Source organism: Aythya marila, assembly GCF_965140915.1.
Source record: "Aythya marila genome assembly, chromosome: 6".
NCBI lineage: Eukaryota > Metazoa > Chordata > Aves > Anseriformes > Anatidae > Aythya > Aythya marila.
In genome coordinates this window covers 12,865,436-12,890,315 of record NC_139047.1, presented here as the reverse complement: position 1 = coordinate 12,890,315, position 24,880 = coordinate 12,865,436, and the positions used below count along the sequence as shown (strand labels likewise).

At 40.9% G+C, this 24,880-nt stretch overlaps 1 protein-coding gene across 5 annotated transcripts in view; it reads right to left on the bottom strand.

The window, feature by feature from the left end:
- The window catches only part of INO80D (INO80 complex subunit D), a 44,827-nt gene extending 20,658 nt beyond the window's left edge, over positions 1 to 24,169 (bottom strand). For 3 of the 5 annotated variants that reach the window (XM_082763446.1, XM_082763444.1, XM_082763447.1), the window contains exons 1-5: positions 22,295 to 23,086; positions 14,410 to 14,505; positions 14,057 to 14,303; positions 7,723 to 8,471; positions 4,740 to 4,848 (exon numbers count right to left, since the gene is read on the bottom strand). In XM_082763446.1, coding sequence (XP_082619572.1) covers positions 4,740 to 4,848; positions 7,723 to 8,471; positions 14,057 to 14,274 — 1,076 coding nt within the window. In that variant the 5' untranslated portion in view covers positions 14,275 to 14,303; positions 14,410 to 14,505; positions 22,295 to 23,086. Of the gene's footprint in view, positions 1 to 4,739; positions 4,849 to 7,722; positions 8,472 to 14,056; positions 14,304 to 14,409; positions 14,506 to 22,294; positions 23,087 to 23,439; positions 23,456 to 23,694 lie in introns of those variants that run through there. The other 2 variants (XM_082763445.1, XM_082763448.1) reach the window with 2 other exon arrangements.
- Positions 24,170 to 24,880: the final 711 nt, after the last annotated feature.

Sequence of the window (24,880 nt, the reverse complement as noted above, 5' to 3'; positions counted from 1 at the left end):
AAATACACTCATACAGCCAGCATGAGGCTCTACATGCTCACTCCTTCTCACACTAGATATATACCAATGACATGCCCACAGCTGTAATGGAGTTACTTCAGCCCTCTTCTTAAGAAGTGTTCAGAAAGCATCTCTCGATTTTATCAAACTCAGCCCTGCAACTTTCATAGTCAAATGAACCTGGACTGATATCCCAGTCCCATTACAGTCAACTGCAAAAATGATGTAGGGGACAACACCCAAACGGGACCAAAGTCCCCATAATTCCACCAAACTGTTTCTGAGACAGTTAAAAAAAAAAAAAAAAAGTGGGGTGAGAGTGATTTAAGTACCAGTGACTACTCTCTAAGGAGATTTTAAGACAGTTGATGTAGCTTTCCCCTTGCTCCAAGGTTAAACTTGAGTTATCCTACAGCCACAGAGAACTAATTAATGTTTAATTCCAAAGTTACTGAGGAAAAAATCAGACCAGTGCTAAGCAATGATCAGAAGGAGGACTGGTCCCACTCTTTGTTTGCTTCAGAAAGCCTTTGCCATTTATCTTGGCTTTCTGAATGTCCAGGCACATATCAACAAGGCTATCAAAACCATGTCAACATGTTCATAAAAAAAAAAAAAAAAGAAAGAAAAAAAAAATCAGCAAAAAGAATGAAATTATCACTGGGACTTGTTAAAACAGCAGGGTCCCTGAAGCTGCCAAGCAGTCCTACACACCAAGCACTCGTTTGCAGAAGGATGCTCTTGTTCCCAGAGCAACGGAGTGAGCTGAGGCTAAGCGAGGCAGACTTTGTTCAGTTCTTCCTTTAAGTTTTTTCTTATAGAAATGAGGAACGTTTTACTAACTTTCCCATCTGTAAAACAATTGGAGGGCAGGGGCGAGAAAACAAATCCAAACAAATGAAACAAATCCAATCCTCCTAAGGTTCATACTGCAGGGCTTGGCTGGTGTGACTGAGTCAAGTGACATCCAAACCTGCACACGGCAAGGCAGACCACAACTGGCTGATAGCAGAAGGATGCAAAATACCAGCTGCGATATTTAGCAAATAAACTAAGATCCAGAAAAGCAGACAAAACAGCTGTCCCTGAAAGGCAATATGAGTAAGACCTACTTTCCTTTGTGGAAAATCTTATTCCATACACATGCAGGCTAAATTTAAGAATCTATTTAAAAAAGACTGGCCACAAAAACTCCACATGAGCAAACACTGCCTGGGCATAAACACACATTTTTTTAAAGTTTTATGTAAAGCCAACTATACATTTTGCCTGTTAAAATAGATTACAGATTATTTTCAAGAAATGCAAATTGCAAGTAATTAACCTCTGGAATAAAATGCTAAGCAGTAAACATAACCTGTTAAAAGTGTTTAATGTATGCAATATTTAAAATATTGAAGAAGAAAATACACTTTTAAGCTCTCTTAGGAAAAAACGCCTACTGGGAAAACAACAACATCAAAAACCCACAGCCTGATTTGAAAAGTTTAATTATGTACTATTTATAAAGTTTTTCCTTCTTTTAATGTATTAAAAGAAAGCAAAAATATGGACGGGGTCAGTTACACATAGATAGGTCTAGGGTCTTAAATGTTTTGCTATCTGCTCTGGGACAAATTACTTAAAGAACTTTGCAGACATATTAATTTAAAATATGGTTATAAAAGTTAATTTGTAATTAAGAAAGGAATATTCCTTAGGAAAAAAAGTGTTTCATTTTTTGAGGGAAAAGTGTTTTTCAATGCAAATTTGAGACCTCTGACCTGCCTCTCATTGAAATAGACAGAAGTCATGGTATTTTAATGCATTTTGAACTGAAATTTATGAGATCATTTTAAAAAGCAAGATTAAGATATATATGCAAGACAGAAAAAAATCGTGCTTGCAACAAACAAGGATTTATTTCAAGGCTAACAGCTTCTAGAAGTCTATTCTGAATTTTGTTTCCAGGCCAGTTAGGTTAACCAAAATATATTTATTTGCAGGTTCAAAGAGACCTAAAAATAGCACAATGACACTTTTTTTTTTTTTTTGTCCTAGGCAAGTATTGAAACCGAAAGATACTTTTTACTGCCGTCTGTTTATAAACAAGTTTACCAAATTCTATTTAGCCTATTCTCTTAAGGGGCATATATGATTTTTGAAGTACAATTTAACGTGTGGCATTTCATTTTTTAAAAGAAAACTCAAAATGCATGCAAATGATCTGATAAATAATCCAAAAAGCTTCTTCACAACCCTTCCCTTTAAGGCTGTCACATGTAAACATCAAGGGAATTCTTGCTGACTTCATGAAGAAAACAAAGGCAGCGCAACGCAGCAAAAGGGTAGAGCGAGCAGGCAGGCATGGTGACAGCGCCGTCAGGGGAGCAGGAGAGCAGGCTTTCCTTTAAAGCTGTTTGTTTTCCAGTACTTTCTGAGCTATAAGACCCTGTGCTGGAATCACCTGGGGGGCACCCTCCTCTCTGGCTGCAGGGAACAAGTCTCATTCCCCCACTGATGCCAGTGTCCCCGCCGGCCCACTGCCTGTGGCCAGCCTCGCGCCGTCACTCCCACTGAAACGCCCGCACATGCCTCCAAGGAACCCTTTTTAAAAAATAAAATATGGAAGGCAAGAAGAGTGAAAGCAAGCGTTTGGCCTGTGTTTCCACAGATGATGACAACAGCATGAATTTTATAGATTAAAAGGGCCAGAAGGCAAGCGTACTCAAAACATATTCCTGTTTGTTTAAGCATTAATTTTAAACCAATCTGGGGATTTTCTGAGAGTTTAGGAGCCACTACGGTATCTCATAAGAAGTCCAACAAGAAGTCAGAGGATTCTGTCCATTATCACCCAACCAAAAATGCTGAAAACACCCTGTCCAATAATGCAGAAATGAGCTGTTCGCTTTCTTCTTCTAATCTGCTCTGAGAAGCATCCTTCCTGCTATCTTCCACGGAGTCAAATGGAAAAGGACCACAAGAGAAGACACAAATGAAAAAGCAACTATCTTTTAACCAGCTTTGCTATGGAAAACAGTAAGTAAATATCCAAAGAAATAGTTTGAACTAATTCATCTTCAGCAGCGGACAGACTATAGTGCAAAAATGTCGAAGTAAAACATTTCAGGTAATAACATCCTCTACATAAGCTTGTAGAATAGAAATAAAAGTTTTAAAAGGCTAGCATCAAGTGAACACGTCTGTGTTTATTCATAAACAAAACTAGGAAAGCTGCTGAAGAGCTAATACTGGGCAGACTGATTGAAGCACAAAAGCAGCTAGTACTATACAAAAATGTATCCATCGTGATCAGTTAACAAAGTGTTTAATTGAAATGCATAAAATGATAGAATAGAACAGAAAATGTCAAGACAAGGTATCAGTGTGTGAAAACAAGGAAGAATTCAAAGGAAGTTAAGACAAACAGAAGACAAAACACACACAGATGACCTTTAGAAGTTGATGAAAAAAGAGGGATCTGTGGAAGAACCAGATCAAATGTCAAAGAGAAAAGAGTCATTTGATAGATATATCTGCTTTGAAAATTATCTGTGATTTAAAAGATGAACTGAAATTTTGTTCATGTTTCCCCAAAACATTTTGGTTCAGAAGTTACCTTTTAAGTACAAATAATGTTTGTAGGAGTTCACTCTCTGACTACTGATTCCCTAAAACCAGTGGTTTTTCGTAACTGCAGAAATCCTTTCTTCTAAAGAAGAAAAGTTAAAAATCTACACCCTGCTACTAAGCTTTGATTCGCTAAAGGCTCTCAGTACTTACTATCTTGGTACCTGTCTTGTTAACTGAGATACAGCTCTCTTGTTCACCTTGTGGACAATCTTTAGAGATGGCTAGAAGTTCTGGTGAGTTTCAGGATTTCCAGTTAATCATGAGAATAATGATGTTAAATGTTACTTAACTGTGATATTTAAAGACTAAACAAATGGAAGAGAGATGTACTATCAGAAAGTCCATTTACACAGGGAAAGAGAACCCTGTTATAGAAACCACAGTCAAACCTTACTGAGATCCCCATTACCTTTCGTTATCAGTTTCTTTACAATACCATGCTCAGGATGATTTGCTTTATTAATGTAAATTTAAAGGTGCAAAGTTAGAGACATGTATTATCATATCCTGGTGTAAGTCTCATGGTTTATCAGAATAATTATAACACTGCAAGTCTTTCCACATCAGCTGCTAATACTTGCTCTGTTTATCCCTTCAGTCACATCACTTCCTTGCAGTGCTCCGAAATATTTGACAAAGGTTTATTCAACACTTATTAATTAATAAAAGAAATACTATGCCCTTTAAAAAAAAAGACACATTAAAGCAAATATCCTACCCAATTACCATAAGGAGTAATAAGTAAAATACAGCAGGTTTACTACAAACCAAGCACAACTCCCCCCACTTAGTTACAATTCAGGAAACATCTCTACTCAGCAAGGAACACAAGTTCATGAATAAACTTCAATACACTCAATTAAATTTAGGCAAATAACCTTGAAATTTTTTCCTGGTGTATCCTAATAGCAGACTGCACAAAGGTCTCTAAGTTAGGTGAAAGCTGGGACTGAAGATGGAAAGCTGTTTTGCAGCTCTTACAAATAAATGATTCAAACAATCCTTTGTCTCAGCAAAGGACTTAAACGGGTGCTTAGGGGCCAGTGCCTCCACACACAGTAAAGCTCACATTTTCATGATTTACTGCATCAAGGCCAACATGAATACTGAAGAATCATACTCACTCATGTCTTTCATAGCCGAGGCTTTCTCGGATAGACCATGCGACCTGGTAAGGGGAGGTTTGCTCTGAATCCTCGAACTCTTCTCCACTGTCTTCAGACCAATCCAGCCCTAAGAGAATTGAAAACATGAAAGCTGGATGAAAAGCATATCCACCTCACACAACTCTCTGAGCAACCTATGGCATAAAGGACAGATGTGTAGTATAGTTACAAACAGAATTATGCTTCATTTAACATATAACTTCATCAATTACACTGGAAAGTTATTGTAGCAGCTTCGTTGTGGTATGCAAATGGCATGCACTATTTTTTTATTATTATTTTTTTTAATATTTTTTCCAAATTTAAGTTTTCCTTTTAAAATTCTTTTTGGCCATAAGCAGTGAAAGCAAAATCACTAGCTTTCTTGCCTACAGAAAATATTACAGCTTCTGTAGCAAGCACATGGAATCTTTAGAGATGAGGTAAGAGAGAAGTCCCTGCCACAAAGAACTGACAGCCTGGTAATTTTTAACGCTATATGATCTAAATAGGTCAATTCCACTTCTGTTTATATTCTGACCACTGCTCAGTGCCAAAACACTTGGAGAATAGGAAAACTAAGACAGAGCAGCATGGACAAAGAGAGATAAGGAGCTATGCAGGATGTTCCTCTGCTCAGTCTTTGTAATTGCTTGCAAATGCATATATTAGCAGGAAAAGAAAACTATAAAGATATGTGAACATAGGAACATAGACACAGAGTGGCATGCTTTTGCTTAATGATGATACAGTAGGATCAACTCATTGTATGCACCAGGAACCTCTGTTAGACAAACTACCTGAACTCTGTTTCTGGCTTTCCTGTTAAGTTCTCAGGTGTAAAATTTTAGCTGAAGCATCATCTTTTGCATTTTTTCCTACTCTCTTTCCCCCACATCCAACGATACTCTTGGCAATCTCTTGCCGTTGGTGGGATAAAAATCCTGTAGCCACATTTACAAGCCATCGTTATTGCTTTTTCACTTCCTTGTGTGCTCCTTGAAAATGGAGCAGCAATTTGGACAGAATTAAGGAGAAGAATTTTTGCTGAAAATAAAACAAATATCTCTTTCTGTGACAATTCTGAAGTCAGATGCTTTCAATTTGGGAAACACATCAGTACTTGGTCACCTACTTTCCAAGTTAGAGACATACATACACATTTGAAAACAATCATCAGGAGCCCCTCCAACATTTAGACACGAACACTAATCAGAAATATCAAAATCCCTGTTTTTCAGTAATATGAAGCACTGAAGACTGCAGCTACATTAATATCCAGTAACACGCCTCTAATAGCAAGTACACATAAAACTGAGCGCATCTCTTTAAAGATTCTGTGCAGCCATCTCTAGTGCTACTCCATCATTAAACAAATCCTAAAATTTTCTGAACTGGCCTAACTAGTCTTTAATATTAAGGCATATTGTGAGGAAGTAACACATATATTTTCCTGGTCTGCCTTGTTTAATACGTGAATTCTGTTACTTTGCCAGATATGAGTGTTCAAAGCGTATATATTCATTTTCACATTTATTGTAGCATGGTATTTGCATAACTCTACATTTTTAGGTCTAATCCATTTTTCTACTAAGCCTCTTTTTTTTGGGAAAACATATTCCATTCAGTGCAAACATCACTTGAGAATGTAAAACATTAAACGCAGAAAGTGATCTTTCTCAAGACACAGGTCACTTTTTAAGCTATTTGGGTCTGTGACACTTGAAAGTGCCTCTAGAGTTGCCGTTCCACAGAAGACCTGCATTACACAGAGGACCATCATACAGGATTTCTGAAGAACAATGTCCTTTAGAGAATGCTATGGGATGCTAATTATCTTCTAAACAAATAGTCAAGCTATCCCATGAGTGCCAAAGTGCAGATCTTAACTGCAAATTAAAAAAGGTTAATTGAAATAGCAAAAATTACAGATGTTTGCAATGAAATTAGATGTGATATGAAGTACTTCCAACTTATTTGAAGTCTTAAAAAAATATATCAACACCCACAAACGCATCATAAATGGCATTCCTGCTCTAATATCAAACACTGACCTCTATTTACCTTTTTCCTATCAACATTTAACTTGTTAGGAAAATACAATGTAAAACTAAGCAGAAAAGTATGGTAACTTTGGAGAATGAGGGAGACGTTAAGGACAGCTAGGTGTACCTAAGTCTGCATTCATAGTCAGACAAATAAGCCCTAAGGTCGGCTGCCTTTTTTGAAGCTTCATAGAGCACTACAGCCACAGCAGCAGGTTGGCTATTTCCACTTACAATTTTGCAAGCAGCAATTGATTAGCATGGTTTCCAGATAATAAGGAAGGAGGAGACTATTTCTGCACTGATATGCAGACAAGACTCCACCTCTCCAATTACCCGTGTAACGGCACTGCTTTCCTGCCTGGCACAGAGACAGCCTTGGGCTTTTGTTAGCCAAGTTCCACATATGAACAGGCCCAGTCAAGAGAAACTCTCTTGTGCTCCAATTTTCCTAGCCACATTAATCAGAAATTTAGATCTCCACAGAATGATGGGTCAATCTCCATACTTTTACTAGCACTTATTTTGTAATCTGCACTTGTCATATATCTAACATTCAATCTAACCTTGTCTACCCATGTAAGTAGAGTCTGCACTACACTTTTACTAATGCAGTTGCAAACTGTCTATACAGTGCCTATGCCATCAAGCAATGTTCTTCTATACCTCAGCTTGATTTCTCAAACAGTTAACGGAACATTAAGAAGAACAAACAATTAAAATATCATAAATCATATGTGGTAGGTCCAGGCATTCCCTTCATAGAGAACAGGGCTAAAGAAAACATCAAGAGTTCAGGTTTATTTCGTAAGGACCACATGTGAAAGCAGGATGGAGCTAGGAAGACATTCCTCTTTTGTGTTTTGGTCTCAGGTTAAAAAAAAAAAAAAAAAAAAGTGCATTTATTATCTACCCACCTAGATGTGGAAACAGATCAGTGTCCAGCTGCTGTTTTCGAGTGCACAGTTTCACCAGTCTCTGTAGCCGGCTCATGCAGGATGAGTGCGGAGAGAAGGCTGTGGCTTTCATTAGGACCCGATCAGTCCTCGGAGGGTCCGTGACCGGAGCCCTAGCAGGTGGCAGGAGGGGCAGAGGTCTCTTGTTAGACAACTGCCGGGCTTGTGCTATAGTGTGTGTGGTGGGTGCCACTCCCTGCATTGGTAGGCTGGTGTTCGGAGGTTGAGGTGACTTGCAGACTAAGCCCTGCTGTAGCCCTGTCGGCTTTAACGAAGCTGATGAAGGTGGCAGATGGGAGTGCTGCTGCTGCAGAGGCTGCTGCTGCAAAGGTGCAGGAAGGGGGCTAAAGTGCTCTTGGCGAACTTTTAAAATCTCTGTCTCTCTCTGGCGCTGCCGGTTTTGAGCCAACTTGCTCTGCAACTTTTTCCTCACCGTTGCCCCTTTCTTTAGGTCATCATCCTCCTCGTTGAAAGCAAAGGGGTCTTCTAGTTCTGCCTCCAGGTAGTGGAGAGGAAGCCTAGCCCCTGGAGGGGAGAGGGACATCCCATCCAGCCCATTGGGCATCTTCAAGGCCAAGGTGGGCACTGTCAGACTGAAGGCCATAGTATCCATCTGATGCCTGACCTTCACCTCCTCTATGGGATCATTCTTTTTCTTCCTCTCCTTTTTCGGTATAAAGCCAAGTACCTGCAGGTGGCTGTTGCAGTACCTTTGAAAAGGAAAAGCAGACAGTTCTTAATTCAGTTCTTGTAAGGAAAACCTGAAGAAAACAGTCCACTAAGGGGAAACCCATATACAACATGAAAAATTAATCAAAACACAAAAGATTTTATAAAAAGTGTACACAATCACTTCTAATACAACAGATAATTGTGGTGTTCCCAACCTACAGCTGAAAATAAACTTTTACAAGTGACAATTTGAAATCTTAAGATATAGAAACATTCACTGGTTATTCATTATAGGAGATTCACACACTGTATGCAAAATATTTACTCTCTAATAGGGAAAATACAAAACACAGTGAACAAAACAAACGGCCTGATACAAACACGGTAAGAACTCAAGTCATTAATTCTGATCATACAGAGCCATTTCAAAAGCTCCTATGAAAGACTACAGGGAAGAATACTTCTTTCATTTGGCTGTCCTTTCATTGGAAGTAGTTAGCATTTTCATCAACACTCACATCATTCTTATGAATCCCAATTGTAGCAGGGAGCAGTTTCGCACAGGGACAATCTCGCTGGAGATACCTTCTCCAGAAGGGTCACTACTTGCTCTTAGTGAACAAGTAGCTTAAATATTAAGCCCTGTTATAGTAATTTAACATAACAATTTTGTAGCCAGAGGATTAGCTGAATGTTCTTCAAATAAAAATTCAGTTTAAAAGAAATTCTCTGTTCTTGGAAAATGTTTACAAAATGCCAGCAGTATGTATACATACAATCCACAAACACAGACTTCAAGCTTCATCTAATACAAAAATCTTTTAATATAATATTATCTTTTTTAAAAAATGAAAGCCTTTAGTAGTTTGTTACAATTTATAGACTCAGATAACATACTAAGAAGTAAACAATTTTTGTCTGGTTAAAACAAGCGGGTGTTAGGAATACAATAATCACAATCTGATCCTTTTCCGGCCTCTGCAGAATGCCCTCAGCAATCAGGCTTCTGCCCTTGCAGGATCCTATTTACAACCTGCAGCTTACAGCTGGAAACAAAGATATGAGGAAAGACTGATGTCTATATCATGGTATTTATGGACAGGATAAGGGAATATCCATGTAAGTATTCTGAGTAGAGTAGAGTAGAACATGATCTGAGAAAATTAAGTTTTGTGGAACAACTAAATAAAAAATAAATTATTCCTAGTCTTAATGGACAAAAAAAAAAAAAAAAAAAAAAACACAAAAGCCCAAATCAACTTCGCAAAAGTTATAACACTTCAGATTAGTAACTTTCAATTTGTCATCCCACTCCTAAAGAAGCAATGCATGAACTGCTTCCAAAGGGTCCATAAAAGGTAAAAAAGAAAAAGCAAATTCTGATATGGTCTTTAACAGTCTCCATATATGTATTTTCTTGAAGGATCCACACCCATAAGTTTTTCAAAAATCAAAAAAGGCTGAAAAACACTACTACATGTTATTATCTAAATGATTTCTTCATTACATTAAGTTGTAAGTAATAAATGTATCTAAATGAGACAAGCTGAAAGCCAGCAAAGAATGGAGTTCTTATTGGAACAGACTAGAATACTGTAAGGTCATACCAAGAGGTGCACTTTTAGAAATTAAAATTCTGTAATGAGGGCTCAATAAAACTTCCATTGAATTCAACAACAATATTCACGTAATTAAAATTAAGCATTTTCTTAATATTTTCTTTGAGCAAGACTGAAATCAGTTAGAATAGCACTTTTAGTATGACAGAAGAAAAACAACAAACAGACAAGAAAAGCACAATGGATTTTTTTCCCTTAATCCGATAAAAGAGTGTTGCTCAATTTGAATGTTTCCTTTATATTGTTCAGAATTTAAATATCTCCATGCTGTGTTTGTGCAGGAGTGAGAAGGTAAAACTGTGAAAACCAAGAAGAAAGCAAAATACAGAAAAGGTGAATAAACCCATGAAAAGGTAATTAGTTTATCATTCTTCTCTGAGTTTTAGGCAGTTATGCGTTTTGCTTGTTTGTTCAACTCTAACAGGATCATTTTTATACGACAGAGAATAAAGCTTTGGTTCTTACAACTGACCATGCCGCATTACTGAAAGCCAACAATATCTTACACAGGCATCACCCCTGGGCACAAATCCATAGATACCGGACTACAGCATAAGGAAAATACAGATCACACACTTGCAGACTCCAGTACCCACTGACTTGGCTCTGCATCAATTCCCCATTTTCCAGCATAATGGAGGCTGATACACTTTGCCCACCGGACTAAAAGGAGCAGGAAGAAATGGGGACTAAGTCTTCTCTGGGTAGCTCTACATGCAAGCAGCTTTGGCTAGGCATCATTTACAGGGACCAACTCCACCTTGGCCTTGCCAGACTCCGGCTGGTCCCACGTGGAGCCAGGTGGGCACACACACTGAATTACATCCCTCTCCTGCAGGCTCCAAGGCAGCTCTTTAGCTGGCCCTGACCCAAACTGGCTCTGGCTATACCTGGTGCTGCAGAGTCTGGTGCAGATGTCAAGTGGCTCTGCTGGAAGCAGCCAAGAGCCAGCTGAGTTGAGGCAGGAAGTTCTTTGGATCGGAGGCGATGCCAGGGAAACAGCTCATGCTCTGTAGCATACAGACTACCGGGAAGACGGAATAGCTCCTGGAAGTAGCACAGTGCTTTCCATGTGGATTTGAGCTGGAAGATTTGAGCTGGAAGCCCAGGAGGGCGAAGCTGGCCCTGCACAGAGCCAGTGCTGGTGAGCTGCCATAGTGGCACAGTTTGTCCTTTCTGTAACCTGCCAGTGAGTTTTTCTCAGCTGACAGCACCATGCTGAGTACCTAATATAGTTTCTTCCCATTCCTTATTCAGCGCTAAAGGCACCTATTCCGGCACAGGTAAGGTCAAATGTAGTCAAAAGGTACTGCAAGGGCAGTGGGTTGATATCCATTAAAACCATTGTAATGCAAAGCCCACAAAAGGTGATGGGCCATGAAGGCAGCTTCTGGACAGTGCCCCACATTATGGGGAAGTTAAGAATCCAGAAAGTAAGGTTTTCTACCTACACCTGCATCATGCTTCACAGTACATCCCAGGTTTGTGTTGGGTTTGGCCACTTATTTCAAGGAAGATCTAATTAAACTGGAGAGTAGCTTGCATGTTAACAAAGTATTTACACTCACTTGAAAGAAGACAGATAAAATTATGTTTAACCTACCTAAAGTATAACAACTCTATAATAAAATAATAAGCTGAACTTTATTATCTATGCATGTATTTGAACAAGAAAAAACGAGGAAACACAGATTCACAGCCCATGTTAGTATATGTTCTTTCAAAACAAAATAGTGAATAGAGAAACTAGACTTCAAATTCGGCAATGAAGTCATGCACTATTAATAGATTTAATTTCTAGAATGTTAATGGTTAATAAGAAATCTAATAATATAACAGAATATTAAACATCATCGTGGTTAGTGGCATCTCATTTGTCCAGGGTCAAGGAATAATTATTTTTAATTATCTGTGGTAAGACTGAGGTTTTTGGCATATAATGCATGAAACCTGTTAAGACTTTTTACTTTTCATAATCTTTAAAGATATATAGGAAGATAGCTGTCAGAACATCCTACAGGCTGCTTCTGATCATGTAGTTACATGTCTGAAACTGACAAAATGACCATCTGACAGAAAATTTGTACACAGAAAATTAAAAGCTGAGAATGAAGAACTCAGACAGAGCAAACATTTTTATATTGAACAGAGTGTGAAAAAAGTCTCCTAAGAAACAGATACAGGTTTGCCTGCCAAAAAAAAAAAATGCTTGGAGCAGGCGCAGTCTTATCACTAGTATTCATCACGTTTTATTGTTAAAACTAAACTCTGCCCTGAGAAGCAGTCTTTTAAAATATTCTTTCAAACTATCACATCCTCTCATTAGAAATTAAAAGTTTATTTTCTCCTTCAGACACCTGCTGTCCTCTTCAAGTACTGTAATGTGACACTCGACATGCAGTTGAATTATTCTAATATAACATACACCAGATGTCATGACCACACTTCACTTTAACTTGAGAAAAATCAAAAAGAACAAAGTGTGAACTCGATTCAAGGTGTAAAGAAAAATCTCAAATTCCATGGGAACATATGAGACCTAAAAAGTGTCATTAAGTATTATCATTTCTATTGTATTTAAGTATGAATTCTTGTAAACAGCAACTCTGTCTGAGTCCATTCTTACATCAGAAATTACAGCATATTTGCTCTAACAATTTCTATGATCATTTTTACAAGCTTACTTCCAAAGTGCCACAATTGTACACAAGCAAAGAAACAGTCACCGACTGTCAAATTACAGCTTAAAGTTATTCATCTTGTGCCATTTGAGCATTTGCCCTACAGCTTTTGACAAACATTCATGTTTTTTTTCTCACTTCATCAGTCTCCTCAACTGAAATGGCAGGTGAAGTGCAAGTTAATTTAGAGCACAGTCCAACTGTTATTTCAGACAAGAGAGGGAGCTGTGAGCCGAGAAAGAAGTTATATGTAGGGCACAGTGGGAACACTGCTAATAATGCAAAAGGTTAGTGAATGGCAGCTAATAATGTGAAAGGTCAGTGAAGAGTGGTTTGGTTCTTTTTTGGCATATTTTGTTTACATTTTAGTTTAAATAAAAAAATACGTTTGTAACAGAACAAACCTCAGGTAGTTAAACACATTAATTAAATACTGTGGTACTGGCAAAACCTGTAGCAATGACTGAAAATTTAAAGTCATATTTATGAGCCAAGATCAGAAAAATTCTGCTATTTCACCCCAAGCAGCACCAATGAGATTTGCCTTCAAGAAGTCTTAAAGAGCAAGAAAAAAAAGCCCTCGTGGATACACTATGGGCTGCAATTTAGGAAAACTTGTTTGAATTCCCAGCTCTCCAACATCTTCAAGCATTATCTCTCACAAGCCATTTAATATGTGGGCACCTCAGGCATCTTCATTTGGGCAGGGAGAGGGAGAGAAAAGAGAGGAAGCAAAGAAAGGGAGCGAACAGCACTTTCGCAGTTGGCTGATTGTTATCAAGCAGTATGTATTTTATTCCAGTAATATACCACCACAGATCCATACTAAAGCAAGATCGCTGAACTGTAATTCCGCTTTCATCCCTGTGTGTCACTGTTCCCTAAGCCCAGAAGGTATGCGTTTTCAACTGTTTATCCTGAAAAAGGAGTTGAAAGTGTGCTTTTGCCACAGCTGGCCAAACAAGTGGGTCCTTTTAAGAGCACATACTGTGAGTGACATGGCAAATTAGTCAGATCTGCAGATATTGTGTAGCAGGTTTGATCCACAATTTATAGTGAGTTTGAGCGAAGCAATAAACTCTTCTGAAAACTTGGGAGTACGTTCCTTGGGAGTAAGTTACTGCCTCCTTTGTGTACTTGATGCCCACTGAAAATAAAATAAAGTTTACTGGTCTTACAACAAAACCCTCACAGAAACATCCTGGAATTCAATTCACTCAGGCCAGTTCCTCCCTTAACCTGAAACCAGGCACAGTCGTAAAAGGAAGCTCATGCCTACGGCCCAGACACTTCCCACATCGCAGATGGGCAACCGCCACTCACCTACGATCCTCAGATTTGGGGATGGGGTTGGTGCAGCGTTGGCTGTTATACTTGGCCACATATTCACATTGCTTGAAGGGGGCAGTCTTGTCCTCCAGAACGTGTCTGATACAGAAGGCGTAGCCGTTAAGTCGCCTCTGCTTGCACAGTTTGGGGCTATACGAGCACAAGGGCTTATTGTCAACCTCAGAGAAGTGTATGTGTTTGCCTTCATACATCACGTGACTCTATTCCTTGTGAACATCAGCTGAAAGAACCAAAATATTAAGAAAAATCACATAAGGAAAAGGAAATGCATTCAGTTATACATTGTGTATTTCATGTTGGTGGGAAGGAGGGACCCAAAACAATACCTGATTTTAAATCTTCTGTATCATATCAATGTTAAGAGAGAGCCCCAAGGACACCACTATCCTGGAATGATGATGAATCAAGATGAAGCAGATTGTCTACGGAAAATATCAAAAAGGTCAAAGTCAGTCAGAATACAACAGATAGGATCATCCTGCTTAATAAGTGAGTGGCTAGAAGCAGCCACTTAACCTGTGATTCAGGTAGCATCCAATAAACCAAATTCATTAGCACAACAGTTTTCAACTAGCAGTCACAGATCTCTGGAAACTGTAAAAGGAAATTATTGAAGAAAAAAAGTTTACCATCACCTTGCTTAAACCTGCCAAAAAAACCTCCACTCATCTACCAGTAAATTATTAGGAGTTACAAGTTGAAAAAGGTTAAGCAACAAATTAGATTACCTGTTTTCAGGAATCACGTTGAATGCTGGCATAACATTAACTCATTTGATCACAATAAAGGTTTTTATTTAAGTATCTTTGCTCTACCAAATATTAATTTTATCATGCAGTGCAGGACTTTTTCTTTTTAATCTGTCTTTATCACACCTGGTGAACAGACTTCACATCTTAAAGTTGCACAAATTTTTGCAAGCATCAGTATAAAGTCCTTCCTAAGGTCATCACAATCCTTCAGAGCTTCACCTACCTTATTGTGTTTGTTTTATGTAAATGCTGTCCTTAATGATTACTCCCATTGACCCCAGGAAGGCTGAAATGTCATTTCAGCAGGAGGCCGTTTTCTTCCCCATTGCCCCAAAACAGATTCCCACACTGCAATGAAATACCAAATTCATAAAAACTTAAGGTACTCTTCACAGGGATCTCCTGGAAAGAGTGCAGCAGAGGGACACAAAGATGATACAGGGCCTGGAGCATCTTCCCTATGAGGGAAGGGAGGTTGTGGAGTCTCCTCTGGAGATATTCAAGGCCCATCTGGTCACCTACCTGGGCAACCTGCTCTAAGGAACCTGCTTTGGCAGGGGGGTTGGACCCAATGATCTCTGGAGGTCCCTTCCAACCCTTATAATTCTGTGATTCTGTGATTTTCCACCACTATGAAGTCTTTAGCAATCAATTTTTTTTTAAACACACACACAGAAAAAAAAAACAAAACAACAAAGCAGCATCAAGGAATATTTAACAGTACATACAACCTGCAGCTCCTTTGCTAGAGCCAGCTTAACCTGCAAAAGGCAGCTCTTACTCAGAAAGGTCATCCTGAAGCACAGGAATAAACTCTTGAAGATGGTGTGCTCAGTACAGTTCAGTTCCATACGCATTATATACCAAGCAAAGAACATACATAAAGATGATATTCAGGAAATATGTAGTAAATGACATGGGACAAATGTACAGATTACCACCTCAACTGACTTAGTTATTCCCAAGGCCCCAGATGGCAAGGGAAGGGAACCTATGGCCTTTACAGAAAAGATCCCACTTCCTCTGGTGAAGGAACAGGACTTCTCTCCCCACTGCATAAAAACACCTTGAGAAAACAAAAAGTAACTTTCCTGGATCCCCAAATGCTGTGGTACTTGAAGTCACTATGACAAAACCAAACACCCTAATGTACCTCTAGCAGTAAACTGCATAAAGCTGACACTTCCATTAGCACACATCTAGCTGTACAGCCAGGACAGAAGCACTAAAAATTCAAAGACACACTTAACAATTATTTAAATAATTTTACAAGTACACATGCAGCACATACAGCATGCAGATTGGAGACTTGCCACAAAACTTAGGTGGCATGAACACCAGCAACCTGATTAATCATTTGACATTAACTAGGATCGCCCCATGTTTCCTCTTCATACACAGTTCCCTTTCCACACTCCAGGGCAGGGGCCTGGCACTTTGTTTACACCAAACAGCCAAAACACAAGCACAGACATCAAAAACAGTTCCTATCACCTTTCCCTTGATGCAGGGGAGCACAGGAAAGCAGAGTGCATAAATTTAAAACTGATCATTGGCGTATGGCCCTTCACAACATATCTACCCTACAAGCAACTATGTGAAAGAAAAGAAATCCCACAGCCTAGCAATAGGTGGTGACCTGGGTTTGAGTCCCAAATGCTTGATAAACAGCTCTCTCTATTACTATGGTAGAGAGAGTAATCAAATGGGTCTCAACCAATTGCATCTCTTACACAGAGTGCAACAGACAAAGTCTTTTGCTCTGGAGTTTGCTGCTCTTAACAGCTACCCAAGGCTTGTATTTGTGACATGCTGGACAGGATGAAAAATTGGAAAGAACATCTGAATCTTCAAAGATGGGGTTACTCACACGCTGCTCTCTTTCTCTTGTATTTACCAGCACCTTTCAAGCTACTGCTATTATGCTTTGTAGAGTTTTTAGATTGATCAATGACCTCCTTCTCTTTTGCACAACCCAGCAATATTTCTTTCCTGAAGGTTATCAAGCAACAGACCAAAAAAAGAGTTTTTCAGAGCAGTTCCAAAGTAAACAACAAGAAACACATATCCAGGGTTCCTAAGTTAGGTTTCTGTAAGAAAAATACACTGCAGTTCTCAGCCACTATAATCCTGGATTTATTCTTGTGTCCCCAGTCTTATTTTTGGATTTAGCTTGCAATTAAGTCTTATTTTTGCACTTAACTTGACTGTGTCAAGGAAGGCGCGGTATTTTCCATCTCACTTGTCAGAAAGATGCAGGACACAAGTATGATGCCATATGAAACATTTAAGCAAAAATACTAAAAGTAATCCTCAGGGAAACCAACGAGCTCAAGCATGTATTTGGGGTCTATATATACACATAAAAAAATAACCATATTAAAAATCCTGATAGGAATTGAACAGAGCAACTACAGAGTAATGAACAGAAAGAGAGCTGATACACCTGGCAGACAGGGTTATATAGAAAAACTACAGCAATTCTCTCAAACTGCAATGATATCTTTATTGGCAGACTCCTATACAGACCTCCAAAAGACAGCAGCACTGTGCGGGCGCGCTGCCGGAGACTGAACTCATGCTATGCCTAAAACGAGCCTTTTCATTTAGTTCCATGCTACGTACATATACACACACAAATACAACAACGACTTTTTAATCTCTCAATTCTGATTTAATCTGATGTAGTATTTTATTTCGAGCAAAAGAGACAGGAGTTCTTAACAGAGCTTTTTGCTGCTACACAAAAGTAGCACAAGCATGGAACAGGCACATGTCGCCTAACTGAAGAGAACTGAAACTACACTTAGCTAAATAGTGGGTGGGGGAGAAATTATTTTTGTCCCACAGGATTCAGTAAGAGATGACGGAAACATGGACTTCCCCTGGAAAAATCAAAAGCTTAAGCAGCTGTACTTCGCTGCAAAAATATCAGGGTAGAAAACCTTTTGGAAGTAGTTTTGGGGTTTGCAACTACACTCCACGCTGAAGCTGCAGAGAGGTTCAAAACAAACATAGTTCATGCCTGCATGTGCTCACACTGGCTTAAGCCACAACTCATGAATGAGAAACCAGAGGCTACTTCTTGAGGAATCTACATTTTCCTCAAACTGGTTCTAAACAAATGATTTAGAGAGTCTGAAGCAACAATGCAAAGAACAGAAGAGAACCCAGAAATCTTGTCATTGTGAAATAATGTAGGTAGGACATGAGTGATGCTGAAAAACATGATAGTGGTAAGGGATAAGGTGAATACAGAGCAGTCATGTACCAAATCACACAACATTAGAACTAGGGACACTTGAGAAAGCTAGATTGACTCAAAATATATTAAAGAAATATTTCTTTATTTTTGCTACTCACAAGTGGTGAGCTGCTGAACTTGCTGTCATGGGAAGCTATGGAAGCAGACAGCATCAGCAGGTTCAAAAAGTTCACAGACAATGGGGACAGATACTAAAGGAAATGGGCAGTGATATACTCGCCAGCATGCCTAATTTCATAAATACAGATGTTAGAGGAGCAAGAGGAAATAAATAAATAAAAAGCAGCTGGGCTTTCATACTGTCCATAAATAGCATCAGTTAGTCCCACTGTCCAAGACAGAACAGTGGGCAGGATCGACCCCTAATCTTACCCGGCAGGGTACTCCTTATGTTCTTATAACCTTACCCCTAACATTTGTAATTTGGTGACATTAATTTCTCCCCTTCTCCCACTTTTTATACCTGAACAGATGACTGGAAGAGAATCTACTTGCCGCGGTAAAAGCCCTATCTGGACATGTAAAGAGCAACAAACTGAGTGCCCTAGTAAGGCTTTCCAGCAAGGACAGGCAGGACCCAGAGCAGAGTCACACTCTGTGACAGCACCACTTTGAGCAGAACTACTTGTCCTGCTGAGTGCAGCCACTGGTGGCCTGTAAGACAACAGGGAGTGGTTTGCAAGGTGACAGTGAAAGAGAAATAAAAGACCTAAACACACACATGCACACACCTCTGCAACTGTCAGTGCCTGCTGCCAGGCACTGGAACAAGCCAGCTCACAACTGCTTTTAGCACTCCCAAAGAGGTGTAATCGGTTTCCTTGCAGCGCACATCAACTCCAAGACAACTAAGCTGTAGCTCTGCACTCCACGTACCCTCTCCTCAAACAGTTAAACGGTCCTTCAGAGAGGTCAGGAAATGCTGTCACAGCAAACTTTGGGGAAAAATCTTTGCTAGATCATACTGAGTATCTGTATCATGTCACACTGAAATTTGGTACCTTCATCATCAGTATTTTACAGATAAGTTAATGGCTACTAGAAAGCCTGAAAATTTGCAGTCCCAAAACCCAATCAGTAATCCTAAGAAAACCCTGAGCATAAAATAATTTAAACCATGTGGGTTAAACACACTCTTAAATGTATGCTCAGAATTTGACATTCAACCTAAATGAGACCAAATTTAGGCAATGGAATCCCCAAATGCGTTGTAAATTGCAACACAATTACACATCCGTGGTTAAAATATGTATGATTAAGAGGAGAACTTAGAGGTTCACAGACTGCATCCAAATAAAAGTCACGACTAAAGACATCTTAACTGTGTTGGTTTGAATTTCCTAACACCAGTGCAGATTTAATGCTATATTGCTTGGTGTGTTCATGAGATTTCACAGACAAGGTACAACAGTCTACATACGCTTCCAAAACCATCAACCTGAGGCTAGAAAGCAGAACTCAGATCTCCCTGAAGCTCAGCTTTTCCACAAAAACAGGCAGCATAAATAGTAGCTTTACCAATTCTTCAATTTGACCAATAGATGAATTCCCTGTGTTCCACTTGCCTGACCCTTTTGCTGGGACCAACAGTAAATATATGGATTTTAAGGTGTTTTGGCAACATGCAATCTAATCCGTTCAGAGATGAGCAGAGACCATAAAAAATCATGACAAAAAGACACACATTTAAAGCTACCTTACTGTAAAACCTTCCCATCAGTACTAGTAAAAATATAAGAAAGAAAGAAAGCAAAAATACTCCTTTTTCTTTCCATTTCATACCAGGCAATGAGCATCTCTCTGGGAAGTGCTCTGTTCTATCAAGAGAAGCTACACCACATCTAATTGTGGTCGACATCAACACCACAAAGCTGTAACTTCTGTCCCCATCCTACAACTTAACCATAACTTTGGCTTAGCTCTGGTCATTCAACAACTCAGACCTCTACCATGCTCAGCTACCAAACCGAGCCTGCTGTAATTCTAGAAAAAAAACAGTCTTATTAGTAAAAGCATCCAAAATGAGATTAAAAAAAAAAACACTTGGAAGCAACCAAAGTCAGCTACATGGATGTTTATAAGGGACAATTTTATTAACCTGAGGAAAATGCTTGTTCAGTAAGACCTCTGAAGAGCCCCACACAAGTACAGGCATTGCATATGTGTGCCTGTACCCAAATAGATCTACCTGCAAGGCCAAGGCACTTAACATATAAGATAGTACAACACATTTTTAGTTGCCACCTAGAATCATATTTTCGACTAATTTTGCATGTGAAAATCTACCTAGGAAGACAGAAGCAGCAACAATCGTCCTCATTCTGCCTTTTTAGAAAGCTTCTACTCTGCAAAAAGGCAATTTATATTGCATAAGGACATCCAATATATTAACAGAAAAGCAGCACTACATTTTAAGCAACACCAACAATATGAATTATGCTTCATAATATAATACAATAAACACAGAACTAAATTTTAGTATTATTCCTAGTAATAACTAAATAACATGTAGACTGGTAACAAGTTCCAATCAACAGCAGAAAACATAACTAAGGAGGGGGGGAAAGGCACTTTCTATTCTAAACTGACCAGGTTGTTGTTTTTGTTTTCCTATACAAAATGAACTTCAGCAGGCAAGTTAATTTCTCCTGATTCACCCATCTGATAAATAGTACCTTAAATAAAATGTGACAAAGACAGCCCAAAATCTGAAAACCAACAAGCTTTTAAGACTGCAGGAATTTAAGAAACTTCAAAGGATTTCTTGGGAGGAAAGATGCTCAGTAGAAAGATTTGTAACTGAAAACAATAGCTACAAGCACACTCCTATAGATTTCAATAAAACATTTCCTAAATATGGTTATTCCTGATCTAAGTAAGGCTCCAGACTGGTTCCATATCACTGGAAGTCTTTTGAACAAGGATTTCTCTATTTGACCTGACGGTCTAAGGCCCCAGTCCTGCAGTCCTATCCACACAGGCAGATTTTCATGCTTGCACAGAAACATGCTTATTTCAACATGGCCATAAACAAGACCAGGGTTTGCCAGGGAGACTGGGGCTGCAGAAAGAAGGCCTTCAGACACAGCAATAAATGGAACATTTAGGCAATTGCAACATCACAAAAAATGCACTTTAAAATGTTATCTCAAAATATCAAAACCATGATCCAGAAAGAAACCAGAGACTGAAACATACCACAGGATACCTTGCATCTGCACTTGAATTTACAAAAAAAAAAAAAAAAAAAAAAAAAAAAAGCCATAAGTCCAAGTCTTTTATTTATTCAAATAACAGCTAACCTGCACTTGCATATGACGTTAAATAAAATGCCTTAGCCTCATTTCTAGTCCCAATGGTGCAAAGACAAACAAACTTATTTTCACACAATACCAGAGTATCATTCTTGCTTCAGTGGGAATACTCAATAAATAAAATAAAGCAGCAGAGCTCCTCACAGAGCAGCCTTTTAGCAGTTGTAAGCTATCAAAGTTTCAATATGGTATTACAATAAATTTGTACCTCCTGAGGATCTACCATACTGCGAGAGCATGGTACATGCAACTCTGTAGGACCAGGCCCTACATAAAACTCATTCATTCATCATAGAAGTACTGAAACATCAAAATTACTCCTACTAAGTAAATTTGGGGTTGCGTTCTGTAGACAATTTAGCTTTACAATTAAATTTATCTTACATGCTTATACATTACAAACAAATCACATAAAAGGTTGAAGATGGCTGTGAAAATGTCACTGGCCTGTGAGTGACAGCTACACGCAAAACATTAGTGTTAGGGTTTATCCATCATCAGCACTGCCCGGTCAGTAAGGTCTTAGTATGACACTCCGACAGTACAACAGTGCCCACAGGATAGGACACTTAGCTGTAAGGGAATGATGCACTGCCCTAAATTTGCCAATTTTAAGTATACCAATCCTCAAAAATTGAGAGCATCCTTAAAATAAACCCTCATCATATGTTGTTAAGTAACAAAGTTAGAACTAACTATAGATCTACATATTTTAATCAGATGGTGTAATATAAGGCTTTAAGCTAAGTGTTGCTGTCATTCCCCAAATTTATTCAAGGTTACTTGTACAAAGCAATTAGCCTTCTAAACTAAAAGACATTTTAAGGAACATTTAATCCAAACTACACATCTCCAGCATTAGAAACCAGAACTATTTCACCTGTGCTGGGTGAAGCGTGTTGGCTGGCTTTCCAGTGGGCTCACTTCACAACTACCAGACGTTCCTTTCCCTGAAAAAAAGCATCCTTTCACTTCCAGCTCCCGGCAGCAGCACCGAGAAGGCGACTCCTAACCCCACACCTGCCCCAAGGACCGACCGGGCCCCGACCCACGCTGGGACCCCTTGCCACGTTTGGGGACGCGGGATGGGGCCTGAGTCCGAGTCCCACTGTGCCCTGGCTGTTGAGGGGAGCCCCTTCCCCTGGCTGGGGTCTGTCCCCCCAGCCCACTCACACCCACCGGCCCTGGTGGGGCTGGGGGTGACCATGGGACCCCGGGCAGGCCAGGGGCAGCCCCCAGCCCTGGCACATGGCAGGGCAGGGAGGCGAGGCTGAGCTGGCCCCTCACCCCCCGCCCTCACCCCCGGTTTTGGGGGGCACCCCGATACGGGGGCACAGCACCGGGGGAGGGCACTATAGGCACTCTGACGGCCTCCCCCAACCCCAAAAAGCCCCCCCAAAAAAGTTGCGGGGCGAAACCACCCGGGGCGAGGGGACACAACGGGGACGGGTGCGGGGGGGGGGTGGCGGGCAGGGGGGGGGCGGCGGCCGCGTCCCGGGGCACCCCCGGTGCATCCCCGCGGCCGCCGAGGCGGGGGCGCCGAGGGGGGGCGAGCACCCCAAAAACGCCGAGAAACTTTCCAGGCCGCGGCCCCGCACGCCCCGCGGGACCGGCACCGCCTCCGCCGCGGCGGCCCCGGACCGGGCTGGGGGCAGGGGTGCCCCCCACCACCACCACCCCCCCCCCGCGCCGCCGCTCATTAAAAGTCATTTTGGGAAATTAATGCCGCCCCCGGCCCCCCCCGGCCCGCGCCCCTCCCGCCGCCGCCCCCCCACTCCCCCCTTCGCCGCCCCGCGGAGGTTGGGGGGGGGTGGAAGCGGCCCCGCCGCGGCGCCCCCGCCGCCTTCCCCCCGGCCGCCCGGCTCCGGCTCCGGCAGCGGCGGGGCTCGGCCCGCTTTGGGCCCGGGGCCCGGCGCGGGGGGCCCGGCCCGGCCCGGCGGGGCGGGGAGCGGAGCGGAGCGGCCAGGCCGCGCCGCGCTGAGGCCTAGCGCCCCCCCGCCCCCGTTCTCCCCCGCCGCCCTTCACCTCCCGGGCAAAGGCGCCGCAGCGCCGCGCCCCGAGCCTCCCGCTGGGTCCCGGCCACCGTCTCACCCCCCTCCGGGGCTCCTCTGGGCGCCCGAGAGCCGCGAACCCCCCCCGGCTCCCCGCACCCCCCGCTGCGGCCTACCCCGCCCCGGCCGAGCCCCGGCCTCGCGTAGCCCGCCTCCCCGCCCGCCCTGTACCCTTCGCACCGCCTGCCGCGCTACGCGAGCCCGGGGATGCAGGCCGGGCCTGGCTTACCTTTCCAGCTGCTTTTTTTTTCTCCTCTCTCTCCTCTCCCCCCTTTCCCTCTGTTGGGCTGACAGATCAGAGTTTCCTCCCCAGCAGAGGGACTGGGAATGGGCTCGGGCTCTGTGCTGAGGAGCTGCTGCCCCCCTGGCTCTGAGAAGATCCTGCTTTTTGTGGGGAGGAAGCTTTGGGGGCTCTTTATTATTTTAAAACTACAAAGTGCTCAGAGGGTAGGTGATTATTAAGGGGAATCCCTGAATATATTCTCCAGCAAAGAAGGCAGGGCTGCTGGGGCTGCTCAAGAAGAGAGCCAGCAGCCTCCTACAGCACCACTACAGGCACCGAGAGGACATAACATCAGAGAGCGGTTCCTCTGCCCTCCAAAACAACAACTTTCCTACCATCTTGGAGGTAGTAGAGGGAGAGAGGGAGGGGGAAAAAAGTACAGAAGGTTTTTATAAAGTGTCAATTTGGGGGAGGGAGCCAAATGGCCAAAAACAATTTTTTTTTTAATCATTTATATGACTTTTTATTTAAAATAAAAATAAAATACAAAGGCATGAGGCTTAAAGAGATAATTTTCTTTATAACGAAATAAGATCAGCTTTCTGGGAGAAAAAAAAAAAAAAAAAAAAGAAGGTATGGTCATTTTTTTTTAACTTTTATTTTTCTTTAAACATTAAAAAAATGTATCTTTTTTCCTATAATTTAAAATGTAGATAAGTTTTTATCGTTGTTGATTGATAGTTCTAAAAATTAATGTACAAGTGTGAAGTTGGTATAACTTTTTTGGTGCTGCTGCTCTCAGTAGAACAACTGAAATTGATGTGGGACTGGTTGGTAGAACTGTGTCGTTATGTCTTCTCTCTCGAGGCATTGTAAATAAAACTGAATGTACAGGTAGGAAAAAAGCTCTTAATTTTTTTTTTTTTTTTGGGGGGTGGGGGTCGTGTAAAAAAGCCTTGGGGGATTTAATGCAAGTGAGTGGAGCCTGTGATATATATCTTAAAAATTCTGCAAATCTGTCGTAAATTTAGCATTGTCTGCCCTTCAGTATGGGATGTGAAAAATAGAGCTCAGAAAAAAATTGGAGGTAATAATTGAATTTTCTTTTTAATATTTTCAAAGCACTTTATAGCCTTCTAAAAATCTGTTTTGGTTCTTTTTAAGTTACTGTTTTGATTTGGGGGCTTTGTTC